This window comes from Hemiscyllium ocellatum, chromosome 30, assembly GCF_020745735.1.
Source record: "Hemiscyllium ocellatum isolate sHemOce1 chromosome 30, sHemOce1.pat.X.cur, whole genome shotgun sequence".
In the NCBI taxonomy this organism is placed as follows: domain Eukaryota; kingdom Metazoa; phylum Chordata; class Chondrichthyes; order Orectolobiformes; family Hemiscylliidae; genus Hemiscyllium; species Hemiscyllium ocellatum.
The window spans coordinates 31,847,640-31,864,940 of NC_083430.1; the positions used below are offsets into that span (position 1 = coordinate 31,847,640).

Consider the following 17,301-nt stretch of genomic DNA (forward strand, 5'->3'; position numbering starts at 1 on the left):
CAAATTCCCAGCATGAGCACAACCAACGTGGTTTACAAAATCCCATGCAAGGACTGCACAAAACACTACATAGGACAAACAGGAAGACAGCTAACAACCAGTATCCATGAACACCAACTGGCCACGAAACGACACAACCAGCTATCCCTAGTAGCCATACACTCAGATGACAAACAACATGAATTCGATTGGGACAACACCACCATTATAGGACAGGCCAAACAGAGAACAGCCAGGGAATTCCTAGAAGCATGGCACTCATCCACGAATTCGATTAACAGACACATTGACATAGACCCTATATACCGGCCACTGCAGCAGACAGCTACTGACAACCAGAAGCGGCAGATTCAAACCAGTATAAATGCCGGAGGAATCAGCACAGAAGCGCTTCACAGGAGGCTCCCAAGCACGGAAGATGTCACCTAGAAAGGGGACGAAACGTTTGCAAGAAAAACTCCCAGCTCGGCGAATAGAACCACAATAAAACTGAAAATTACTGAAGGTAAAGAGGTTTGTTCTAGACTGGTAATGAGTAGAATTGTTGGTATAGGTTGACTTAGGCAAGAGCACATTTTGTGGCTTTTCCTAACTATAATGGAAATGTTCCTTATACCAATGAAGCTCCTTTGCTGGAAGTACATAGTCATCGCTGTTTAGTGGAGAATTCCAAAACAGTGATTCACTGATGAAGAAACAATAGTAGTATTACAATTGTAGAGTCATTACAATGAATCAATTAGAAGATTAAATAAAGAAAATGGTGTTGGTCATCTTGTCTCTCAGGAAACAAAGATCTTTGTCTATATGATGCTGCCAAAGAGGGATTAATAGGCTGTTGGAGTGCATGCATGTTATTAGAATATTATTATACCAATACAGGAGGGGATATTCATTATGGATAGTGGTGTCAATCAAGCAGGCAGCTATTTTTCTAATCTACCTGTTCATCGATGTTATTGCACACTACTGGAGCAGATGGGACTTCAACCCGGGCCTCCCAGTCCAGGAGTAAGAGCACTACTACTGCACCACAAGAGCCCTGAAAACATGGACTGCACGTTCCTAGGCTGCAGGATTTGAACATATGCTGGGATAATACCAAATGACTTCTAATCCATCACCCTAATCACTTGGTCTTGACTGTGTACTTAGACACTCTCTTAGCTTTAGCTTCGTGAATGTTTCACTACATTTATCCACACCAGTGGTGAATATTCCATTAACCGACTGATTCGGAGATAAACTATTCCTATTACACCCAGTCCTAACCCCGATATTGATTAAGCTAAATTATCTAATCAACTGTAACGACCAATATGTTGATGGCAGTAATGAAATTACTATCAAAGCCTCGTAGCACCTCAAATGCCAAATCATACAATGTTTAGTGTGGCTTTCACTTGCTCCACATACCACAATGATACTGCCATGCTAAACAAAACAAAGAATTCTGGATGCTGGAAATCAGAAACAGAAACAGAAATTGCTGGAAAACTCAGTAGGTCTGGCAGCCTCTGCAGACAGAAACAGTGTTACGCTTTGGGTCAAGTAACCCTTGTTCAGAAGATGGTAACTGTTGGAAAGGTATCCCAAGAAAATACTTCATTAGGATACTCAAACCCCCAAAACAAGTAAGTTTGAGCCAGATGGTGAGATGTTAAAAGCATTAGAAGTTCAAACCCAGACCCTATGCTGCCCATGGTAAGATAGATAGGAAGTAACTAGCCCCTTCTAAAGAGACAACTCCACATTTGATTTAAGTAACATGGATTTGTGCCTTATTTTTGTTCCGAGCCAGCCAATGTTACCAGGCTTCAGGATGTGTGGCCACTGAACTAAGATAAAAGACTGATAAATTTGGAGATAATGCTTCATATATCTAACTGAATTCAGCATGCCTACTAAGTAACTTACTTGCATTAAAGGCCATGTCAGATAAGCATTTCTTTCAGTTCTGCCTCAAGGGAGCATCTGTGCCTCTTAAGACTTTCTAGTCAGTGGTAATACTACTGTCTCGCCATAGAAACTCCCAATACATTCTTTACCTTTTATTTATATTGTATTGAATTTCACAACTTATGTGGAATTTCAACCAACGAATTCCTGGTGTAGCCAGTACAGTGACTTTGACTCTTTTTCCTTTTATAAATATATAACAATGATGACTTGATCACCAGAAAATCATCTTCAACTTCTGGCAAATAGAAAGTCATGAACAGATAGCAACTTCAAAGCCAATTTGCACATTTAGTCTTCAACAACTTGAAAACAAATGCAACAAGTTCAAAGCATTCAATTTGAACCATATTTAATGATGTGAACTATATAAATTTATAGTAGGGAAGCAATTTGTACCATTCCTAAAATTGGAAATTCTAACAGACAGTTTGAAACATGGTCAGATGACCCATAACCTCAGCATTATTGTGGAAATATTGACATTTTTCATGAGCTTGGATAAAAACTTGAAATATGGATGCCAAGTTTAAATCTGGCTGGACTCTGCAAATTGCAAAGCTGTAAGAGATAGTATTTATGCAGCCAGGCCTTGGACAATCAACTTCCTGTTGAAACCAGATTTGCCTGAACAGCCTGACCAGGTGCTAATGACCACATTATTCACGCACCCAATGAACCTGCTTTGTTGGAGATCCCCAATGGAGGGCTCTCTGCGTGGGAGTCCTCCCCCCTTCTCTCAGGGATCTAGGGTATAGACTGCTACATGCAGCAGTCCCCTGCAACCGCATATTGCAGAGGTTCATGGACTCCCAGCCCAATTGCTTGTTCTGTGGTGTTGTGGAGTCCATGGACCATGTATATATTGGGCGTAGGCACTTGCCCTTCCTTTTGATTTTCTTAAAATATCTTGTCCTCTGTTTTTGGTTGCACTTCAGTCCCATGCTCCTGATCTTTGGGCACCAGCGTGGAGGACAGAGGTAGGTTAGAGGACCTCCTTACGAGTCTGCTCCTGGGCCTGGCCATAAACAGGTCCAGGCAGCGGGCCGTGGAGGGGATCATTATGGCCTATTTCCTGTCCCTCTTTCACAGTTATGTCAGAGTCTGGGTGTCCACCAACACCATCAAGATTTTCAGGGAAAGGTTAGCACCGCAGGGAGTGGAGTGTATTATTTCCCTTCCAACTCTATTTTGATTTAATCCCTGCCCTTCGCTTTACTGTTTGATCACACAGCATTGCCCTTTGATGTGAACGGCGTTGCTTGTCACTGGCCACTCGGGAGTTTCCTTTCTTCCTGGTGGTGGGAATTGAATAAAGATTTGTACAACTGTTGTCTTTCACTGTCTCACACCTGAGGTGCTGGGGAAAATATAAGCACTTCCACAGCTAGACGGTAGTGTAGCAGTAAGGAAATAAAAAAAAAGAACCTGCTTTGTTAGAAGAATGCTAGCTGCAAATGTGTTGCTGGTCAAAGCACAGCAGGTTAGGCAGCATCTCAGGAATAGAGAATTCGACGTTTCGAGCATAAGCCCTTCATCAGGAATAAATCGAATAGAGAATTCGACGTTTCGAGCATAAGCCCTTCATCAGGAATAAATGCTAGGCAGACTTAGTAGCACCTAGCTCAGGAGGCCAAAGGCATAGTGTGACAAAGATAGCACCAGACAGTTGAAGATTCAAAATCATGTTCTGCAACCTCCAAATATGGAAAACAGTCACCTCATTCCTATCCCCACCTGATGCTAGCACTGGATGTGTGCCACAGAATCTTTGAGAAGGGTCCAAATAGGGGGTTATAAGTGATAGTTGAAAATGTGTTGCTGGTTAAAGCACAGCAGGTCAGGCAGCATCCAAGGAATAGGAAATTCGACGTTTCGGGCATAAGCCCTTCATCAGGAATGAGGAGAGGGTGCCAGGCAGGCTAAGATAAAAGGTAGGGAGGAGGGACTTGGGGGAGGGGCGATGGAGATGTGATAGGTGGAAGGAGGTCAAGGTGAGGGTGATAGGCCGGAGTGGGGTGGGGGCGGAGAGGTTAGGAAGCAGAGGTGATAACCTGGAGTCCCAGCTGGCATTAGTTTTATGCACCTTCTTCAACTGCGTCTCCAGAAATACCATCGCAGTGAGAATACTCAAAGACCAGATCCAGCCCTCGACAAGAGGGGAAGCCCAAATCAACAACTGCAGATTTTAAACATTAGCCAAAACTCAAAGGTCACAGAACAACCTATTGGTTTTGAAAGGATATTACCAGTCCTTTCAGACAGAGTTTATACAGAGCGGTAGGTACAGTGAATAGGGTGCAGCATTTCCTCAGAAGCATATGCCAGTAGATAGATAGTGTAGATTTGAGGCTGTTTACTTCGAGATTTAAATCTTAAGAGTCCTGTAAAGAAATGGATAGCATTTGACAGAATTTAATTAAAAGTACAATAATAGAGTCTGATAAATATTGTTTTTCCTTAAAGTAGTGGTTGTCACAAAGCTAGTCCTTTTCTTTGTAAAAGCTGTTCCCTGGTTTCTTTTTCAGAGGGGAAACAAACCATGCGGGGCTCCGATCAGTCTGGTTTGGTACAGAGATGAAAAGGATTTTGAGAGGCTTTTTGTTTGTATGTAAACAGATGAGACTTCAGGCCAAACTGGTCATATTTTAGATGTGACCTGTATAATGAAAGGGGAATGGTCAGCTCTCTAGCTGAGCAGTTTAGTTCAGTCCTGAACTGGTTAGGAGTTCAACAATGAGCTGTCTGGAAACTCTCTCTCTCTCTCTGTCCTTCAACTTCAACCTGTAAGCATGTGTTCCATTTATACTGGCTTTTAAAGAGTTTGCTTATTGGGACTGTTGTGTATATTTGGATCATAATTAAGTCTAGTTTGGATAGACTGAGTTCTGTAGGGGTTTTTTATTCTGTTCTTTATGTTTCATTGCGTAATTTTATGAATAAATGTTGTGTCTGTTTTAAACCTGGTAATCAGCCTCGCTGTACACTTACTGAAACAAATTATGGTCTTGGCTGCCTGCTTTAGAATGTTTTGAGTGGTGTGGCCTAGTCCATAACATGTTGAATAAAGTAGTGTTGGACCTTCCCTGGACTCCTGACTGCTTTGTCTATCTCATTGTGTAATGTGCCAGAATTAAAAAAAAAATCTATTGCAAACTGGTCAAGTCTAGTCAGGGTACACTACCCAAATTTCACTTAACAACTGAAGCATGTTTCTAATTAGTTTGCATTAATACTTGGAAACGAAGATTAATTTAGATGCATTGTAGTATTTCAAATGAAGAAAACCCACAACTCCATTTCTTGGTTCCATTCTTGATTACTTCGCTGCACTGTTTTTCAATTCATGTCATTATTTAGTAAGCTTATATTGTGATTATGTGCACGGAGTGTGAACTCACCCAAGGATCAACAGCCTGAATTCTTAGAGGAATTACACTATGTTTGATGGGCCAAAAGAATCTGTTGAGAGTTGGCTGCATTAATAGTGAGCATTTCCATTTCTCCCAAGTCACGACCTGATGAAGGAGCAGTGTTCTGGAAGCTAGTGCTTCCATATAAACCTGTTGGACTATCACCTGATGTTGTGAGATTTTTAACTTTGTACACCCCAATCCAACACCAGCACCTCCAAATCACTGTTTACACATATTTGATTAGAGAAACGACAAATAAAACCAACAAACTGATGAGTATTTTACCATTCCTTTTAATTATGTATATGACATCTCATTCCCTAACAATTTGGCAAATTGGCGAGGTTCACAATTCCAAAATATATTTAGCTGAAGCAGTGGTACAGATTTATAGATTAGCTGCTTCACCTGGCATTTGTCTGACATGATACCTATCAGCAGTGTGGTAACCTAACAAATCTACCAGATTTAATATGCTCAAAAACAGAGTTTAAGATTCAAATCAAGTTTGCACTTGAAAGGAAGTGGGCACAAGATGAAGGATATTTTCAGTTAGGTATTTCCCCGAGTATTAATACTTAGACAGCACTTCAATAAAGATTAGTTTACATTTTAAATAATTTGCCATTTACATGTTCTTCACTTCCACTGTCAACGGACTTTGTCTATTCTCTCGGAGTTGTGCATAAAATCTCAGTATGATAGAAAGCATTTATTTTTAAAAACGGTGATCATGGCTTCTGATTATTGTTTAAAACAGCACTGAATATATTACTTTATTTCTTTCCCCCCACACCCCCAATCACAAAGGAGCCTCTTTTGGGATATCGTTCCATAGCCAGCATCATAACCCCACCCAAAGGGCTACCTTCCTCTATGCTAGCTCTGGTAGTCGATGGAGTCTTGAAGCCAACAAGAGTAAACTTCTGCCCTCCTGTGGTACCTATTTAAGGTGTACTTAAATAAAGTATCCAGTTGGTTACTAGCAGAGAATAATTTTGACTGACCTTTCTTAATCCCTTCCTCAGCCAGAAAATACTAATATCAACTGATGTACCTTAGCACCCGATCTGATGCAAAGTGCAGTCTAACCAATTTACTGGGCAGTAACTGGAGCTTTGGGGTTCTCAGTTTTTCCAAAAACGACCAAACCAACTTGCTGATTTCCAGAGTTAAACATATTTAATCAGGTGCAATTATAAATCATTCCTTTAAGGAACAGAAAATATTTGCATCAGTTACTTGACAGCAGTGCATCATTACTCCATTATTTGGACAATTAGCAGAACAGTTGACTCCATCACAAATTACAACAAAGAAAGATGTAACTATTCTACCTTACTCAGCTTAGAAGTCAAACAGCCAGCCTTGACAGAAGTGCAGCGGCAAAGTCAAGCATCAAGCTGCCAGTTATACCAGCCTGATCAATGTAATGCTGAAAAGCATGTTTCTGGCTTATAATATTCAAGGAACAACTCACAGAGCTATGGGAAAGAACAAAGAAGTTAGATTAATTGGATATCTCTTGCCAGGATAAGCATACTGAGCCATCGGATTCCTTCTTCTGTGTCACAAGATTCTTAATTACAGCCAAAATAAGAATTGTGGAACTTGACACATTATAACTTACAATCAACATCAACTTTAATATAATGCCTCAAGTCACTCACAAGTGGCTAATGAGGGCAAACTGACGAAGGAAAAAATCACAAGGTGGCATTTAAAGAAGCTCTGATTCAAGGCCTGAATCAATGATATTAAGCAATTCATTACACATTAAGATTTTTGAGTTTCCTGGAAAGTACAACCTAATCAGAATGTTCCAAATTTAATAGCAGTCTCTTTTTGATCAGACAAATAAATTTAGTTGGCTTAATTGAATATTAAACTATATGTGAAAGAATATTTAATTATTGGCAGATTAAAACTGAAGTACAATTTGAGGTGGAGTGTGTACAATTATCTTTTTGAATTAAAACAATTGATAAACAGCTGGAATGCATCACAAAGCCCCCAAAGAAACTAGAAAAATGTATGGTGTGTTTATTCTGAGAGAAGTTTCAAGGCGCAGTTTAAGAATGTCACTGCTTTTTTCCCTTGGCCTTTAACAATGCAAGCTTTCAGTTTTGAGGTTACTGGATGGTGCTGTAACGTAAAACGCTTTGCAATTAGAATAATACATGTAAAGTCTAGTCACCCAAGAATGTTTGTCATATTATCAGATTTCCCTACAGCACAAGAGACACCAAGGAAGCTATTATTATAGCTAAAATGCCTGGTTATCCCAGAAATCTTATAAGGATGAAACAATTTAAATAAATGTGTCATAATACAGTGCTAAGCTTTAAAATGATTCTGTAACATTACGTCCAGAACATTATTCATTAATGCCTGATTTTTTTCCAAAATTAAGAACCGTCAACCATTTTCTGCATATTTTGTTGTTTTATGCTATTCCCAACTGCAGAATTCAACATAGTTCAAGTATAATTCACTGAGAATCGAATGCAATAATATTCCTATTGTACAGGTCATGGAAGTGAAGATTTGACATTTAAAGAAAAACCATTCTTGCACTCCTATGTAGCCCTTCTAAACTAACTTATACTTCCACCTTTCAATGATTTACATGTTATGACGCCAAGTTTGGTCATAAAATTCTTCTGCTGCCACTGGGCTATACAGTCATCGGAGATCTTGAAATCAGCCTGCAAATAAAACAAATATTAATCTTAGCACATTATTTTAAACCGTTTAATTTACACATGAATTTATATTTGAGGCAAAAAATCTTTTGCTTATTTGAAGGGTAATTGAATAAAATATTCAAAAAGCAGAAGGAATGAAGTGATGAAGAGAACAAGGAAGAATAAGATTCATGTTTGTTCACTCTGATAAAGCGATTAGCTAGGGTGGATCACATAGTAGAAAATGCGTTGCTGGTTAAAGCACAGCAGGTCAGGCAGCATCCAAGGAATAGGAAATTCGACGTTTCGGGCATAAGCCCTTCATCAGGAATGAGGAGAGGGTGGCAGGCAGGTTAAGATAAAAGGTAGGGAGGAGGGACTTGGGGGAGGGGCGATGGAGATGTGATAGGTGGAAGGAGGTCAAGGTGAGGGTGATAGGCCGGAGTGGGGTGGGGGCGGAGAGGTTAGGAAGAAGATTGCAGGTTAGGAGGGCGGTGCTGAGTTGAGGGAACCGACTGAGACAAGGTGGGGGGAGGGGAAATGAGGAAACTGGAGAAATCCGAGTTCATCCCTTGTGGTTGGAGGGTTCCCAGGCGGAAGATGAGGCGTTCTTCCTCCAACCGTCGTGTTGTTATGTTTTGCCGGTGGAGTCCAAGGACCTGCATGTCCTCGGTGGAGTGGGAGGGAGAGTTAAAGTGTTGAGCCACGGGGTGGTTGGGTTGGTTGGTCCGGGCATCCCTGAGGTGTTCTCTGAAGCGTTCCGCAAGTAAGCGGCCTGTCTCCCCAATGTAGAGGAGGCCACATCGGGTGCAGCGGATGCAATAGATGATGTGTGTGGCGGATATGGAAGGATCCCTTGGGGCCTTGGAGGGATGTGAGGGAGGTGGTGTGGGCGCAAGTTTTACATTTCCTGCGGTTGCAGGGGAAGGTGCCGGGAGTGGAGGTTGGGTTGGTGGGGGGTGTGGACCTGACGAGGGAGTCACGAAGGGAGTGGTCTTTGCGGAACGCTGATAGGGGAGGGGAGGGAAATATATCCCTGGTGGTGGGGTCCGTTTGGAGGTGGCGGAAATGACGCCGGATGATACGCTGTATACGGAGGTTAGTGGGGTGGTAGGTGAGAACCAGTGGGGTTCTGTCTTGGTGGCAGTTGGAAGAGCGGGGCTCAAGGGCGGAGGAGCGGGAAGTGGAGGAGATGTGGTGGAGGGCATCGTCGACCATGTTTGGGGGGAATCTGCGGTCCTTGAAGAAGGAGGCCATCTGGGCTGTGCGGTGTTGGAACTGGTCCTCCTGGGAGCAGATGCAGAGGAGACGAAGGAATTGGGAATATGGGATGGAGTTTTTACAGGGGGCAGGGTGGGAGGAGGTGTAGTCCAGATAGCTGTGGGAGTCAGTCGGTTTATAGTAGATGTCTGTGTTGAGTTGGTCGCCTGAGATAGAAATGGAAAGGTCTAGGAAGGGGAGGGAGGAGTCTGAGACAGTCCAGGTGAATTTGAGGTCGGGATGGAAGATGTTAGTAAAGTTGATGAACTGTTCAACCTCCTTGTGGGAGCATGAGGCAGCGCCGATACAGTCATCGATGTAGCAGAGGAAAAGGTGGGGGTGGTGCCAGTGTAGTTGCGGAAGATGGACTGTTCCACATATCCTACGAAGAGACAGGCATAGCTGGGGCCCATGTGGGTGCCCATGGCAACTCCTTTAGTTTGGAGGAAGTGGGAGGATGGAAAAGAGAAGTTATTCAGGGTGAGGACCAGTTCAGTCAGTCGGAGGGTGTCAGTGGAAGGGTACTGGTTGGTGCGGCGGGAAAGGAAGAAGCGGAGGGCTTTGAGTCCTTCGTGATGGGGGATGGAGGTGTACAGGGCCTTCCATGCCATTTTCATATTTGCAATATTCTATTCCAAGTTGTTCTGGGTTGGTTAGGCTTCCAGCAGAGTGGCATGTACAGAGTAACCTCGATTACCAGAATACCATTTATCCAAAAATCGGATTACCCGAAGGAGATCTCGAGGTCCCGACAGAAACATTACTTCAAAGACGTGTTTCCAACACTGATCACGTCTTTTGTTTAGTGATAACTTTCTGTCTTCTACAGTTGCTGTCAATGCACAATTCTGTTTCTGAGGTATAGCACATTACTCTGCAGGTGAAGTATTAGACCTGTAATCTTCCAAATCCTTTTCCCATTCGTGTTACAGTAGTAGTAGCTTACAAATATTATGTATACAGTAGCCTAAAAGTATTATGGAAGGAGCTAATTAGCTATGATGCTGGATTGATAGAAAAGTGGTATTAGGAACGTGGCCTGATACTTACAGATCCATGTTTAAGATTTGGATATAGTTGTACCCAACAGACCACAACATCCACTTTGTTCTAGAATGGCAGTATGGGTAGTCTATACGCACAGAACATCACTTCACTCAGAATGTACACCTTCGGGTTGAAAGCTCTTTGGTGAGGAACTGAATAGGGTCAGTGATCTGTATCTATTCAGATCCATGAAATGTTGCTATTGCCATAAGGGGTAAAAATGGTCTAAGGATCCACCCTGAACATAAAACAATAAGTCCTGCCATATGAATTTACTTCTTACTATGCCTTTTCTTTTTGGCAGGACTCATGTCTGGAGGGAATGGAATCGTGCTGCCTGAATTGGCCAGCTCTCCATCATGATGTTCAATAGCTGCCTCTGCCCAATCCTCTGCAACACTTCCTTTTTGGCGATGTTTTTCCAGATGATGCCCAGGATCTTAAAGGGAATGCTAGTGAATGATTTCCTACTTATGTGATACCTTTGGTCTTTTCTGCTTCTTGCTAGCGTAGATCACTGCTGATATTGCCACAGATGTGTAGAGTCGCAACTTCTTGACATATTGCTGGTACTGAATGGTTAGATCATTACGAGCCACTGGAAAAATAGATGCTGCCTTGCAGATTCGTGTGTGAACATTGATCTCTTCATTACTTTCCTGAGGGATAATGCTTCCTAGAGAGGGAAGCTAGACAATGCTTCAATGCTATGTTGCTGAATGCAGACAGTTGATGTTTTGTTACGTATGTGGCTGTGTTTAATTCCTTGGCCAGTAGGGTGCCACATCTGGTGGGTGCTGTTATGGAGAGCTAAAGTCTGTACCCACCATCACCTTCATTACAATGAAAACATTAACCACGAGGAAAAGGAATGACAGCATGCAGCAATGCCGTACACCTGTTATCGTACTGAAGTAGTGCATGATACCTGTGCTCAACTGCTTGGCTTTGAATGCCTGCCACTGTGGCAATAAAATGGATACTATCAGACAGAAAAAAAGGCAGGTAAAAACAATGACTGCAGATGATGGAAACCAGATTCTGGATTAGTGGTGCTGGAAGAGCACAGCAGTTCAGGCAGCATCCGAGGAGCAGTAAAATTGATGTTTCGGGCAAAAGCCCTTCATCAGGAATAAAGGCAGACAGCCTGAAGGGTGGAGAGATAAGCTAGAGGAGGGTGGGGGTGGGGAGAAAGTAACAGAGTACAATAGGTGAGTGGGGGAAGGGATGAAGGTGATAGGTCAGGGGCCAGGGGAGGGTGGAGTGGATAGATGGAAAAGAAGATAGGCAGGTAGGACAAGTCATGGGGACAGGGCTGAGCTGGAAGTTTGGAACAAGGGTGAGGTGTGGGAAGGGGAAATGAGGAAACTGTTGAAGTCCACATTGATGTCCCGGGGTTGAAGTGTTCCGAGGGGGAAGATGAGGTGTTCTTCCTCCAGGCATCAGGTGGTGAGGGAGCAGTGGTGAAGGAGGCCCAGGACCTCCATGTCCTCAGCAGAGTGGGAGGGGGGAGTTGAAATGTTGGGCGCCAGGGCGGTGTGGTTGATTGGTGCGGGTGTGACTGGTCAAAACAGTTATGTTGGACTTTTAAGAACAGGATACCATGTGGGCTGCAGTGAAAGAGATGATATTGGACAAATGTAGTAGCCCAATGGGCAATGTGTGAGTGGAAAAATTAAGATAAGCAGCACATAACTAAGTTAAGTTTGTTCAAAGAGCCAGTACAAGTACAATAGGTCAAATGGTCTCCTTCTACCATGCACAGATTCTGGGAGGTAAATAGAAGTAACTTTTCCAACATCTTGGGATAAACGGAAACAGATTTTTAAAATACTTAATTCCTAAAGCAAGCTCATTGTTCACAGCTCGGAAGGAATGCTAGGTACAAACAACGTGCAACAAAAATATGCTTTTTGCTCTTTTGGATAAGTCCTTCAGTAATTTTCTGTTTCAAGTATTACCTGCAATTTTTCAAATACTTTCTTTTTTGGTTTTAATTCATCATCTGCTGTACCATTTTCAAATCCTACTATAAACACCCGCTCTCCTGGGGAAGAACCTTCTGGAGGATTTAATGGCTCCACTTTACGTTTTTCTCCTTCTCTGTAATAACAAGAAGCACAAACATCACTGAACAGCAATGCTAAATTAGAAATGTGTGCCTCAGCATTTACATTTCTGTTCATTATCTCTTTTTTTTTTCATATTTACCATCTTCCTAAACAGGATTCAGAAATTTAATTTTGTCAAGGTTTCTTTAAATCCTTCTTGGTAACTTTGTCATCCATCTGCAGCACTTTAATTAGCTTATACCAATGCCAACAGTTGTAACGATTTACAATGTAAGAGTTTGCAAACTTCGAATATTCACCATAAAACGACTGAGTTCAATTAACACTGACTGTCTATTGTAGAGGCACAGATGAACGCAACAGATATAGAGAATCCCACGAGTGTTCCCTCACTCTTAATTCTGGTTACTGTTAGAATACTGCCTGCTAGCACTGGAATAGCTCTGCTATCTTATCTGAGTGAATATGCTTCAGTTAAGAACCTAGATATTAACAGCAGGTTGTTTGGTCATCGAGATTATGATAGTCGAGTTCCATCCGAACATCGTTGTTAATAGGCAGTTCTTTGAGAGGATAATGGGTATCCTTCAGCAGTGGAGCCCTCAACCTATTCCTTATTGACTACCAATGAACATAGCGATTGATTTGAATGCAATTAATGATGGTTGCTCATACTGTTAGTTACATTTTGGGCTAGATTTTCCATTACTCTGGGGAATGCTCAAGTTCCAATTACGAACTAGGAGAACAAAAAGGGAGAACCCTGATGGCAAGACTCCTCTTTCCTTACACAGCCAAGGGATTTCTTAGGTGTCTCCTGAGAGAGAATAGAGTGAAGCTCTTGCACCTGCTGCAGGTGCAAGTACGCACATGTACTGTAACAAGGTAGGAGAGCTTTAATTACAATGTTTAAGCACTTTTTTCTTCTGGGGTTGATGCTGAACACTCAGATATATTGAAGAATCAGGAAGGAGAAGACTCATATTGTGGTTTGCTGAGACCACAAACAAATGTAGCTCAGAGGAGGATACATTTTGGGAGAAACTACTAGACCTACATTTAGACTGGGTGATTTAAGATAATGAGACGATTGAGGGGGAAGAAAAGCAAAATACTGGGGGTCTTTTTTTTTGCCTAACCCATGTTAGTATTGTTGGGATAACTGCATTCTGGACCTAAGGACGACTGAAGGGAGGGCAAAATTGAAGCATTGAGATTTCCGATTCGGGACGCACTGCCTGTAGCCTCTCACTAAGTCTCTGGTGGCTCCAAGTTAAAACACATTGAGGGACACATACCTAATGCTTCCATGTTTGAACCGTACGGCGGATTGAGAGGAACATAAGCTTGGGTTTCCCGAGCTGTGAGGAGAAAAGCAACACCTGTAGATCCTGCTCTGACTACCCAGAAAATACTGATGAAAGTAAATGAACACCAGGACCAGGAAGCAGCAGGTTGGGATCAGCTGCTGCCAACTTACTGTTTGGGATCATAAAAGTAGTACAGTCATTTACTGAGGAATAGGAATGCTGCAATATATTAGCTCATGTCCTTACCACAAGTGTCAACACTGTTCTGTTCACTTCAGAAGAATAAAAAAATGACTCAGCAACAAGATAACAAGCAATAAATGAAATCCAATCAGAAAGCCTACAGATTGCAGAGCAGTTAAAATAAAAGCTCTCACATATATTATACAGGAAAGTTTAGAACTGCAAAAAGTCACTATAGTCTAACTGGCCGGTCTGAGTGCAAACACACCTCAGATTTATTCCTTCTTTGCACCTCCATTCATTGTGAAGTTTTTAGACTGTTCTACATTCATAAGGCTGAATATATTTCCATCAATAAACACACTGCCAACATGCTGCCCAAGTAAATGAAGCTGAAGGAAGGCTACCGAAAACAGATCAGTGAATTCTCTCAGAAACTGATAGAATTTATCAAAGTTGCAGCACTCCCAGATATACATCCGTTTGGAATGTGTTCCCCATTGAAAATCAATTTCCCCCAGTTGAAATTTCTTGACTAAAATTCATTTCAAAACAGACTAAAGACAGAATTGGAATTTATAAAATTGCTAACTATAAAGACTTATTCAATCAGAATGCTTCAGAAGTAAACGAGCAAATATTAAAGCGATGGGACCTCTTGTGGCAGAGTGGGGGTAATATCCCTATTTCTGGGTCTGGAGGTCTGGGTTCAAGTTCTACTTGTCCCAGAGGTCTGTAATAACACATTTGAACAGGTTAATTGAAATAACTAAAATCAGCCAAAAAGGAATTGGATGTGTACACTCAGCATGAGTGTTAATACTTTAATCTCAGAGGTATATGGGCAGCATAGCATCAATAAAAGCTAAACAAATGACCATTTCAGGATTTTTATATACAGTAAGGCACTGACAGCCTATAAGAAACCCCATTCCTCTTCATAAAGTTATTATTATGCCAAACTGTTATCCAGCAATGGGAAAAATATTTTGTCATGGGCTTTGTTTCCATCAAGGTAAACTTGGGAAACACCTAGCAAGTAAACAAATTACACCCACTATCTGAAAGTATATCTTAGAACTCTTCATCACCTAGGGACAAACTTAATAGATCTTTAAGCAGGATCCAAGTTTGAACAGAAATAATAGAATGCATTATAGCTTTAAACATGGGCAATGGGAGTATCAATCACTCTGTAGATGGATTAGTGAGGTTAATATGTGGATAGGATGGGATGCTGTTTGAAGGATCAGTGTAGATTTGATGGGCCGAATGGCCTTTATCGGTATTGTAAGGATTCTATGAGATAGTGATTACAGGCTTAGGTTTCAAAAATTCTGAAGATTGCTAGGGGTAGGCAATATAGCATCAGGTCACAAGTTCCTGGCAATTAGACAGCAGTTTAGAAATCTATAAGAGCAAGCAAATCCCTCTGGAAATTAAAAAGGTCAAGCATCTATAGGAGTTTTTTTTTAAGATTCCCTACAGCATGGAAACAGACCCTCTGACCCAACAAGTCCACAATGACCCTCCAAATAGTAACCCACCCAGACCCATTTCCCTCTGACAAATGCACTTAACACTATGGGTAATTTAGTACAGCAATTCACGTGACCTGCACATCTTTGGACTGTGGGAGGAAACTGGAGCACCCGGAAGAAACCCACACAGATCGTTGCCTGAGGCTGGAATTGAACCTGGGACATTGGTGTTCTGAGGCAGCAGTGCTAACCACTGAGCCAACGTGCCACTTAAGATACTGCATGCAGAATATTCAAAAGGAAAATCTGTGACGATTGCCCAGAGTAACTTTAAAAAAATGTATTTCCCATTAGTTTGAAAACATCCTACATTAGTTCACAACCATGCTACAATACAAGCTAATATCAAATATTCATCAAAGCAATGGAATAAACAACGTGTACATATTTAGGTTTACATTAATGCCTTGGTTATTTGGTTTACTTATGTCAAAGTAACATTTTAACATTTCACTTGTGGAACTGATAACATCACTGGATCTGAACAAAGGTGTGTTAAAATTGACACATCTCTTGATTTATAGTGCTTTCATTTTTATCAAATCCACTGATAATATTTCTGATCTGAAAATAACTAATTGGAAAGTGCTGATTGCAAAAGTGAATCATAAGATAATGTAAAAATTTGAATTTATATAATATTTTTGTGTAGGGTTACCAATCCATAATTAGAATATTAATGTCGTGAGATTGTTTATAATACTATGCTCTGAAAATCTGACAGTTGGAGATACACAATATAAAATGTCAGTCCATCATTAGCATCTCTGGCCCTAGTGAACTTGGAATATTTTATTTAGACATTGATTCTTTATTTATCAAAACATTATTCTGCAATGTCCAAAACATGTTTTAACTTGCTCTAGGACTCTTAATTACTATTCTATCAACTCACGTTGACGCACAAAGCAACATGGCTTGAGACTCAATTCCTCGCATCTTCTGTGGTTTCAAATTACACAACAATACGACGTCACGATTCTGCAGCTCCTCGACAGGAACGTATTGCACTAACCCACTGACAACTGTTCGTGGCTGGGCTTCTCCAACATCCACCTTCTCGATATACAGACTGTCAGCATCAGGGTGCTGTGGTAAACAAAATTAAAATAAGTTCACTTCTTAACAATTGCATTTATTTTCTCCCCATTCCATTTTTTTTAAGGTAATTCAAGGGATAGAATCGTACGGCACGGAAACAGACACTTTGGCCCAACTTGTCCATGCTCACCAGATATCTGAAGCTGACCCAGTGTCTTGGTGGCAGAGTGGTGAGCACTGCTGCCTCGCAGTACCAGGGAACTGGGCTCGATTCCAACCTTGGATGACTGCCTGTGTGGATTTTGCACATTCTCCTCATATATGTGTGGGTTTCCTCTGGGTACTCCGATTTCCTCCCACAGTCCTAAGATGAGCTGGTTAAGTGGAGTGGTTAACCGAAATTGCCCATAGTGTCCAGGGATGTGCAGGCTAGGTGCATTAACTAGATTAATATGGGGATTGGATAGGATGCTCTTTGAAGGGTCAATGCAGACTCAATGGGCTGAATAGCCTCTCTTCTGCACTGTAGGATTTCTAAGAGATAGTAATTAAGACTTAAGTTTCAAAAGTCTGAAGATTGTTCAGGGTAGGCAATATAACATCGGGTAGTAAGCTCCTGGAAAATACACTGTTAAAGTAGGTAGGCATGTGAAAAGTCTTTAGGGAAGACTTGAAGGTATTTCACTTGCAGACAGTATTGATTAGGAAGAATCTTTCTAACAAAGATTTCCTAATAAAACACAGTGCATGGAGTATTAAGAACACTAAGAAGACAGCAAAGATGA

The 17,301-nt window shown here is 41.5% G+C and overlaps 1 protein-coding gene across 1 annotated transcript in view; it reads right to left on the bottom strand.

Moving 5' to 3' along the window:
- Positions 1-5,666: 5,666 nt before the first annotated feature.
- Positions 5,667-17,301, bottom strand: part of yars1 (tyrosyl-tRNA synthetase 1) — a 41,418-nt gene continuing 29,783 nt past the window's right edge. Inside the window, exons 12-14 of the mRNA XM_060847481.1 lie at positions 16,371-16,564; positions 12,331-12,472; positions 5,667-8,083 (exon numbers count right to left, since the gene is read on the bottom strand). Of these exons, the coding sequence (XP_060703464.1) occupies positions 7,973-8,083; positions 12,331-12,472; positions 16,371-16,564 (447 nt within the window). The 3' untranslated portion in view covers positions 5,667-7,972. The remainder of the gene's footprint in view (positions 8,084-12,330; positions 12,473-16,370; positions 16,565-17,301) is intronic.